The sequence below is a fragment of the Propithecus coquereli genome, unplaced genomic scaffold (genome assembly GCF_000956105.1).
Source record: "Propithecus coquereli isolate 6110/MARCELLA unplaced genomic scaffold, Pcoq_1.0 Scaffold74, whole genome shotgun sequence".
NCBI lineage: Eukaryota > Metazoa > Chordata > Mammalia > Primates > Indriidae > Propithecus > Propithecus coquereli.
In genome coordinates this window covers 5,924,404-5,934,314 of record NW_012153507.1, presented here as the reverse complement: position 1 = coordinate 5,934,314, position 9,911 = coordinate 5,924,404, and the positions used below count along the sequence as shown (strand labels likewise).

The window sequence follows — 9,911 nt, the reverse complement described above, 5'->3', positions numbered from 1 at the left end:
CCCCACCTCCCATGCCTGGGTTGGTTGCCATCTTTTTTATATGCAATCTCACATTTGAAGACTGTCTGCTGCTGGTAGACAGGGCTGAGTCTGAGGAAGTCTCTCCACTTAGCAATGTCCCAGCTCAACAGCAAAAAGCAAGGCAGCCAGGTTCTACAAGCAGTGCTGCTAGGACATTGCTAAGTGGAGAGACTTCCTCAGACTCAGCCCTGTCTATCAGCAGTGCATCCAGCCCCCATGACAAAGGAGCAAAGGCTGGAAGAATGGGAGAAAACACAGATCAGGGTGAGAATCAAGGGGAAGGAGCATGAGATTCACAATCAGACAGAGCACTTGAACAGTTGCATGACTCCAGATGAAATAAACAGGAGTAATGAATGAAGGAGTTACACGGAAACAGGTTTGGAGTTGCCTAATGAGGCGGAGATTTTTTTTTCCTTCACTGGAGCTATTTATGCAGAAGACGGACAGCTACTTAGCCACTAAATAAGCTTTTACTGGGATCCTACTATAGTGTACCAGAAATAGCCTACTATAAGTCATCTCTATGAATGGTTCAAGAGAACAGAATACAGTTGGGGAGATAAAGGTGCTATTCAATGTGGTATGAGGACTATTTCTAGAAGTAATTCCTGGATCATATGGTTGGTACTTTAAGTCTAGGCCAGTATGATCCTATGATTCACCTCCTCTGGGACTTTTCCTTTTCTGCAAAATGAAGGGGAGACTGAATTCATTCATTCTAACATGAATCAGACACCTACTACAGACCAAATACTCTGCTAGGCCCAGGGCTACAGAAATAACAATAAGACAGGGGCCCTGTCCTCAATGAGCGCACCGCCTAGCAAGGGTCAAAGAGTGACAGGGCACAGAGGGGAGAGCCCCTAACCTGCCTGATGAAGTGAGGGCAGTTTCTCAGGGAAGGTGACGGCAAAGCTACATACAAGGGAAGGAGAAAGCATTTTCCAGACGGAAAAGGAAAGAGAAGGTTATTCAAAAAAAGGGAACAACAAAAGCCATGAACTTGTGACAAGGTCTAGTATGTTGGGGGAACAGGGAAAATCATAGAGAGGATGGCAGGAACTGGTGAGAAATGAGACTGAATTAGGGCCAGATTGTGAAGCACCTACTAGGATCTTAGAAATAAGCTTTCAAAAGTTTTGCGATTCTATGTATCACTTTATGAAGGTTTTGAGATAATAACAGATGGCGATAATGACCATCCCTAATCTCTTCCTCTTTGCTAGGCTACACGGACCTAAAGACACATGGAAGTGGCTTAAAGAGGGAGATGCCAAAACCACATCTTTACCGTATTCTTTCCTCCCTCCTCTTCCTGTCCAGCTCCTCCTGCCTTTGAATGGATTTCTGCCGCTCCACTTCCATCATCTGATCCAATCGCTTCTCCTCTGCATCCAATTCTTTTTGGATCTGCTGCTTCTCCAGGATTTGGGCATCCCGGATGGCATGGCACTTGGCATTAAGGATGACCTGGAAAGTGGATATAAAATTGTGGCACTAAGCTTGGGGGTGTGGAAGTTTAATGGGGGAGAAATGGAAGCAGAATACTGTACTCCTGAGTGTGTGGGAGACGCACATGGCTACTCCCCAGTCTGGAGAAGCGAGAGCATGCCTATGTTAGCCCCTCAACACAGCTCAGCTCAAACGTCTACTGGGCTCCTACTAGGTTGCAGGGTCTGTGCAAGGAGAGGTCTGGAATAGCATCTTTCAGGGTATTAAATTTTTTTTTGAGACAGTGTCTCACTCTGTGGCCCGGGGTAGAGTGCAGTGGCATCGTCGTAGCTCACTGCAGCCTCAAACTCCTGGGCTCAAGCAATCCTCTAGCCTCAGCTTCCTGAGTAGCTGGGAGTTCAGGTACATGCCATGATGCCCAGCTAATTTTTCTATTTTTTGTAGAGATGGGGTCTCACTCTTGCTCAGGCAGGTCTCAAACTCCTGAAAACTAAAGCAATCCTCCCACCTCGGCCTCCCAGAGTGCTAGGATTACAGGCATTAGCAACCATGCCTGGCCAGGGTATTGCATCTTAGTATTTTCGGGGTAATGGATCACTCTTTGGAAGGATGGTGAAAGCTATGGGCATTCTCCTCCATAAAACTGAATTACATAAAATTACACATAATTTTCATAAAACTTCGGAGGTCCATGATTCCACTTAGAGACCCATGAACTCCAAGTTAAGACCCCTTGTTCTGCTCCTCAGGGAAGTTAAGACACTCTTGCAAGGGCCAAGCCACAAAGATTTTAAGCTGGATGAGCCCAACATAATACAAAAGGGGATGAAAAACCATGGCCCCATCAATAAGAAACAAAAAGTAAAAGACTTGGAAAATAAAAAGAGGTATAAGTAGAGAAATTTACCTGAGAGACAGAAACTGGAGATGAGAGATTAGAGAGTCAATATTTTTCATTTGGTCAGGAAGTGAACCACATGCAAATGAGTTACAAAATGGAATTCAAATAAGCCTCTGATCTTTACACGCTCAGCTAAAGGAAGCACTTCGCGTACTTCAAAAAGCATCCAATTGCCTCGCCCGCCATATGTGGCCAGAATTGAACTAGCAGGATAAAAACAAAAGTAATACCCTCATATCTATTTATCAATCTACAGTCCACAAAGCCTCTCCTGTATATTAGCTTATTTAATCCTGCCAATAATTCTGCTAAGTAGTTTTACCTCCCTCATTTTACAAATGAAGAAAGTGAGGCTCAGAGAGGGCAAGTGACTTGCTCAAAGTCGCACAGCAAGCAAGTAGCAAAGCCAGTCCTCCCTCTGATCACAGCAACTACCATGGCAGGTGCAGCTCTCCCCCAACCCCATCCCTGCCCTCACCAATCCCTCTCCTTGTCCAGTGTGACTAGGAGGAGGGAGGAGGGAGGAGGGAGTGGCAATGAGCCCCAGAGGAGGAGGAGACCAAGAAACCCACCTTGTTGATGTGCTTGAGCTCCTCCTCCTGCTCCATCCGAAGCTTGTTGGCTCTCTGCAGGAGGTTCTGGGCCCGCTCCTTGGCCACCTCCTCCAGGTCGCTGAGCTTCTTGTTTTTCCTCCACACCATTTCCTTCTGTTTCATGATCTTCTTGCGTGTCGTCACTGCATCCTAAGGGAGACCAGTCAGGATTGGGGGGGGACTGTCCCCGTGCTCTGTGCTCTGGGCGCTTCCCATTGCTCCTGCAGGTGACCCAATACAGTGTTGCCTCAGCCCATCATGCCATCTGAACCAGAAGCTTCCCTGCCTGGCTGCATTCTCACCCCTCCCCTTGGCCCCAGTTGCTTCCATATCCCATCTCAAGTACTTCTCTCTGGTCTTGCTTCTGCAACATTTCTCCATTAAGTACACACTCATGCCTCGTGTTGGGGTCCCCTAACTAGAGCTCCCACTGCCGTGAGAAACTGGCCTCCCCCCAGCACATTTCTATTCTGCCACCCATCCACAGAGGCGAAGGCTTAGGGAGGTTAACTACCACGATGGCTTCCTTCTCCTTCTTGAAGGCCTGCTCCCGGGCCTCGAGCTCTTCTCTGGTCAGGACATGGGATGCCCATCTGATCCGCTCAAACTCCTCAGGGCTGATGATTAGGGACTCCCCAGAGGGATCCTCCTTGGGAACTCTGACAAGGAGTGAACAGTTAGGGAGAGGAGGGGGCAAGCTCTCGGCACCACCTCCAGGCTTCTCTGCTCTCTCCCCCGCCCCACGTCATGCCAACCCTCAGGCATGGACTCAGCCAATGGCGGGAGAGACTGCAACTGTGCCATGGGTCCACTGGGGAGAAGGGGTTCCAAGTGAGGGTCAGATAGCATTGCAGGTTAAAAAGAGACATTTGAAGTCCCTTTTCTACACGATCCAGTTCCTATGTTACCTTCTCTGTGGCAGCTGACACCCTCCTCTGTGTTCTGGAATGCCCCAATAGATCACCTCCTGCTGTGAGCCCCCGCCACACCCTGCTCACACTGCCTGCATCACAGCCAACTGTGCAGGGTCTGCTTCCTTTACAAGCCTCTTCAGGACACGAGCTCTGGCTTAACCACATTGGTAGCCTCGTCTCTGGCACAGTGCATGGCACAGAGGGAGAACTCCAAATAAAGCTGTTAGATTGAACTTTAAAAATACGTCAGTCCTCAAGGATGACATAAAAAGGGCAAAGGAACACCAGCCCAGGTTGAAATGGATGCTAGTGAGAAACCTAAGCGTCCCTGTCCATCCAGCCTGGAGAGAAGCTTTGAACCCTAAATATTAATTAAAATCTCTGATCAACAATAGCTGCAGACATGTCTATAGACCCCTCCTTTCTAGCTGCCCAACCCATTCAACAAACCAATAGCTAATTATAATGATTACAAGCAAATGACATACATTAAAGATGGGGGAGGGAGCAGTTGGGGGGCGGGAACAAAGCTGCTTCGGGGTGAGGCGATTTAACAGGTGCATGGCAACAGGACGCAGACAGTCTGCGACAGGAAGTGAACCCTCATCTAATAAAACTAGTGGAGGGACGGTCCAGGAGGTGGACAGAACGAACGAGTGGATTCGGGGCTTAGCCAAGATCTTGTGGTTCGCTGAGCAACGTGGCCCGAAACAGCCTGGGATCTGCGGTGACCAGGGAGTGATCTGAATCTAAGACAGCAGCTCGGGCTGCTTTCAGCAGCTCTGAAAAATAACCTCCAACATGTTTCCAGGACTAGAACACTCCAAGAAGGAGCCCTTCCTCAGGCCTCAGGAGTGGCACCAGGGCTGGTGACCACGTCTGGCCATTAAATGCCAGAGCTGACCAGACAGTGCTCAATAAGGAGCTGCAGTCAAGTGCAGCTTGGGACCATGTCCCAGCTGTGCCTCCCCAGCTCACGACACAAGCAGTATGTTCTGGGAATTTGAATTTTTAGCGGGTGGAGCCAGAGTAGGGAGAATGGTTGTAGAGGGTGAAGCACTAACCCAAGAGCTAAACCACTCAGCACAGTGCAGGCTCATTGCGCACTGCTGCGCTAGGCCTGAGCCCCCAGGAGGGCCCAAGCAGGGGGCAACTGCAGTCAGGAAGCAGGCTGAGCTAATCCCAGAGGAACCCAAGGAGTCCCTGTGAATTTCCTCTTATGGCCTCAGAGTCTGGGAAGAAGCTAGGGGGCGAATTAGGCATCTGTGCAGTTTCCCTTTGCTTCAGATTCTTAATGTAGCCGAAAGGAAGTGACTCATCTGGATCACTTCCGCCTACCAAGTGCACTAAGGGGGACTTGGAGGGGACCCGCTAAGCACCTCCCCTCTACCAGGCTCCTAGAGCCCTCAGCCAGTCCGAAGAAAGGGAGGAGAAAGGAGCTGGGAATAGAGGCCAATGGCAATAATAGAAACAACAAGGAAGAAACAAGAGAGGCCAAGATGGAGAAGAAAGAAAGACCCGTGAAACAAAAGGGCACAGATGAATAGGGAGGTGGGGATCAGATTGACAGAAGGAAACCAGGCACGGTTCCGCATCTCCCTGCAAAGATCCTCCGCAGAAGGGCAGGCTGTGCCCCGGGTACTCACATGAGCTCTCGGACCATGTCCCGGGTGATGAGCTGGATGGTCTCTGGCTTGTGGTCCAAGCCCAGGGCACTGAGAGTCTTCCCAATGGTATGCTTATCCCGGAGCAGCACGATGGGGCTGTTGCTCTGGCCCTGGGCCAGGGGCTATGAGGTCAGAAAAGACAGCTTAGGAGCTGGTCACCCCACTTCCTGCTAGTCAATCCTAACTTCAAGTGTAGCCCTCCCCTCTCCTGGGGCTTCCGACCCATCCAGTGGCAGGGGAGGCCGGCGGGGGCCCAGACTACACAGGACCACTAAGAGTAGCCGGGGCCTGAGAAAGCAGTGTGGGCCCTCCACCTGAGCCTGGCTGGGTGTGTTCTGTACTGACCAGCTCTTCCGAGAGCAAGGCCTCTTGTTCTTGGGCGAGCACTCCTCTCAGGATGGGAGGGATAGTGGGGGTTGGGGGGGAGCACGAGTGTGTGTCTATACCTAGCCTGAAATCGTCAAGAATGAAAATTAAAGTTTTGGTCTCTAGGTTCTCCTCTCTCTCATGAAAGATTCTCCTTTATGAAAGAGAAAATAATAATAATCTCTCTGGGACCACACAGGGAGTTTGAAGCTATACAATTTGTTACAGACAAATATAATCTATGACACTAGTAATTTTTAATCCTTTCTAATGATTAATTTACTTTGAACCCCCAAAAAAGCCATATTGAGGGGGTTAGAAATAGCTAAGTCGTCTGGTAGAGACCTACCCTTAAAATTTAATATGAGGATGTCAGTAAGTTGGAATTCAGCAAGAGGAATACAGATTAGCTGTATGATTTTTTTTTCAAGATTCTCTGACCTTGAAGGAGTTAGATAACAAGAAAATGAAATCACTTATTTCAGGAAATGTCTAAACACAGGAGAGAATTTCATTTCTTGTTAATGCAGTAGCTATGCTTCTGACCGGAGGCAGGGCGGTGATGGCCTTGCCTGTCCTCAGACCGCCACTCTGCACAGACAGTGCTGAGTTCTGCTGCCACCTGCTGCCCATCTCTGCTTCCCAGCGGGCCACTCAGTCATGCCACAGGCCACTTCTGCCCCCTACTGCCAATTGAGAGACTTCCTAGATTCTCACCCACCAATAAGGCCTAGGAAACCCGGCCAGGGACAAGCATTTTTCTGGCCACCCCCTTTCGCTATCCAGCATGACTACTCCTGGCGAACTCCGCCACTTCCAAATCTCTCTTTGCTTTTGATGAGAAAACTCCACATGGACCCAAAACAAAAAAATGTCTGTAAGTGAAATTGCATCCCTTTGACTCTTTCCCTTACTAATAGGAAAGTTGCTGCAGAGTGAGGGTCTTCTGAATGGAGAAAGAGGCCCTCTTGAATGCTCTGGAAAGTCCTCTTCGATTCAAGAGGATGGAGAGGTTCGTGATAGACATCCCCTCCCCTCTCCCCGACCAGCCCTGCTGCCAGGGGGATTCAGGCCACCGTGGGTATCTTTCTTCTCTTTCTCTTTTCCTTTTCTCTTAATCTCCCACTGCCATTCTCTCCATGCCTCTTTCTCTTCCCTCTCTTCCTTCGCACCTACTAAACTTCGTGTGTATCAAAATTATTCGAAGCAATTCTCTAGCTCTCCTTTTCTGGACAAAAGGAGCTGTCAGCCTCTCAGTCTGGATGACATTTGCAGATAAAGACCTGCTCATTTTCCAGAGCTACATAATTGTTTTCGCTGGGCAGCTGGGAAAGGAGGATGGTTTTGTGTTGTACTCGGATGCCATTATTCTTGGATGGAGGGGGAAAGATGTTGTCGTGTGTCTGCAAGCTTAGCCCATAGGCCTTCAAATATTTCCATCATGGAGCTCTCACTGAGCAACTATCGCACTGTCTACGGAAGAGCCTCTCTTTTGACGTTATGACAGATTTTAAATGCTGTGAAAGGATGAGGAATTTCATGGGTGGAAGCAACCAGGCACCCCTGTTTACATAAGCCCCACTTGATGCCAAAACTCTGCAGCTCAGTTCTCAGAACTTCCCTTTGTCTTCAGTCCGAGAGAGTTACCTATGACAGCCAGGTGACCCAGTGCAAGCTTTGTCCTGGGCCATGCTAGTCTGGGCCACCTGGAGGAGTCTGTCGAGGGTTACCTTGATAGCTCCAAAGAGGCTCTCATCCACCTCAGAGCTCACGGCTTTGGTCCGATAGCGAGTCTTATTCCTTGACCTGTTGGAAGTGGTAGAAGAGGCGCTCAAGATGCCAGTTGTGCTTAGCGGCTGCAGGAAGAGGCAGAAAGTTTATGTCATCAGTACTGAGTGGCATCCAGGCCCTGGGCAGTAAACACTTCTCCAGCCTATACTGGCAGGGGCTGGGGTGGGGGGCAGAGAGGATGGAAGCATGTGGAAAAACCACTTAGGGACAGCACCTGCGTAAACCCTGAAACAAAAGGGGCAAAGAGGAACAGATGGATGACATCCCCACAGAAGCAGGAGGGGTCTCTGCAAGAAGAGAGCTCTGCAAGGAGGAGCATTTCTGTACAAAAAAAAAGTTGATCTGATGGAAGCAGGCAGTAGAATGGTGTTACCAGAGGCTGGGGGGTAGCAGGGGTGGCGAGACGGGGAAAAGTTGGTCAATGGGGACAAAGTTATAGTCAGACAGGAGGAATAAGTTCTAGTACTCTGTTGCATGGTACGGTGACTATAGGTAACAATAATGTACATTTCAAAATAGCTAGAAGAGAGGATTTTGAATGTTCTCACCACAAAGAAATGATATGAGATGATGGATGTGTTAAGTACCTTGATTGGATCATTATACGACATATACACATATTGAAACATCACACTATACCCCATAAATATGTACAATTGTGATGCGTCAATTAACAACAGAATAAAACATTTTAAAGGGGGGAGCATTTCTGTAGTCCCGGAATGGAGGAAGGCCAAGTCAGTCATGCAGTGTGAAAGGAAGGATGAGGGAAACAGGGATGGCAGGAGGAGAGGAGCCACAGTTTCTCCTCATTGTCCATCTGGTTCCGGTTTCCCACAAGGACGGCCTCTTCTGAGGCATCTGGCCTTGCCTCCCCGGAAACGCACGGTGTCCTCTTTCCCCGCAATCGTCTCAGCCTGAGCTCCAAGACTCTTCACAAACAACAGTACTATTTGACCTCCTTCATGTCTCTGCAATCTCATAGGTTATGGTAGGGACCAGAGGATATAAAGATGGAAAAGCACCTCACCCGCTGCTTGGCATGTGGCTGAGGTCTAATAAACTTTAGGCAGTGGATGAATGATTACCAGCTACAATCAGGAAAACCAGTTCTTTCTCTCCCAGGACCACTTAGTGTTCATGAGTCATTTTTAACCCCCTACTATCTTCCTATTTTTGCAAATTCCCCATCTGATGTGTTGTGGGAGACGGGGCTCCTCTCCAACTACAGAAGTTGAAAACACCAGATATTTGCCTTCCCTGCTTGGCCAAGGGACCTGGGCTTAGCCAATGAGATCGCCCCAGGCTGACAATGACAGGGAACTAGTGATGCAAGAAGCAGAACAAGGAAAACCTTTCTGATCAAGGCAGCAGTGGCAGCCAGAGCCAGTGACTGGGGACACTGATGAGGGACACCAGCAGCAGCAATCCACATCCAGAGCTGGCAGCGTTGGAGTGCAACAGTGCATCAGAGGCCCTTGTCAGACCGGTTCTAGGTTTTGATTTTGGCCTCGGTTCTGGCTGCAGAGCCTCTCATTGTTCCTATTTTCCAAGTCTAGTTTCCCAGCCTCAGTGTAAAATCTATGAGCACTCCAAAATCCTCTAAATACAAGCCCTTCTACTTAAATTAGAGCCCTAGCTCTGTTGCTTATAACCAAGAACTCTAATACAACCTCCATTCCCAAAGGTCAGTCCAGCTTCAGCTCAGCCCCAAGAGTAGATGTCTGTCTCTAGCAGGCAGTGTCTGGAAGGACTACTGGATGACTCCAGACTTACGCTAAAGCTGATTCAAATCTCACCTTGGAAGAGTCCTTGCCCTCCACACCTCTGTAAGCTGGGCTACCCTGGGGGACTGGCCAGACACAGTGGGTCTCCCCTAGCTTGGGAACCAGCAGCTGTCAAGGGGACAAGGTAGACAGGGACATGGACCTTGCTTTCCAGGTCACTAAACACTGGACAGTGTTTTGAAAGCTTTCTCTGATCTGCCATCACCAACCAAACACCCCAGCACCTGCTCCACCTGTATCAGGTGTTCACACTCAGTTGGGCAATTATTCTCCAGCTGGCTTTGTCCTGTACAATGAGCACGGCTGTGTGTGCCTTTCCCTCATGGCCTGGCACAGCAAAAGGCTCACAGAGGGAGTCTCCCTCTACATCCTCAGTCAGCCCCAATATAGCAGAGCAGAAAAAACTTGGATTTATT

The 9,911-nt window shown here is 49.1% G+C and overlaps 1 protein-coding gene across 1 annotated transcript in view; it reads right to left on the bottom strand.

The window, feature by feature from the left end:
- CFAP45 (cilia and flagella associated protein 45) overlaps positions 1-7,702 on the bottom strand; it is a 22,676-nt gene extending 14,974 nt beyond the window's left edge. The window contains exons 1-6 of the mRNA XM_012661848.1: positions 7,648-7,702; positions 5,531-5,673; positions 3,485-3,629; positions 2,950-3,120; positions 1,316-1,494; positions 53-123 (exon numbers count right to left, since the gene is read on the bottom strand). Of these exons, the coding sequence (XP_012517302.1) occupies positions 53-123; positions 1,316-1,494; positions 2,950-3,120; positions 3,485-3,629; positions 5,531-5,547 (583 nt within the window). The 5' untranslated portion in view covers positions 5,548-5,673; positions 7,648-7,702. The remainder of the gene's footprint in view (positions 1-52; positions 124-1,315; positions 1,495-2,949; positions 3,121-3,484; positions 3,630-5,530; positions 5,674-7,647) is intronic.
- Positions 7,703-9,911: the final 2,209 nt, after the last annotated feature.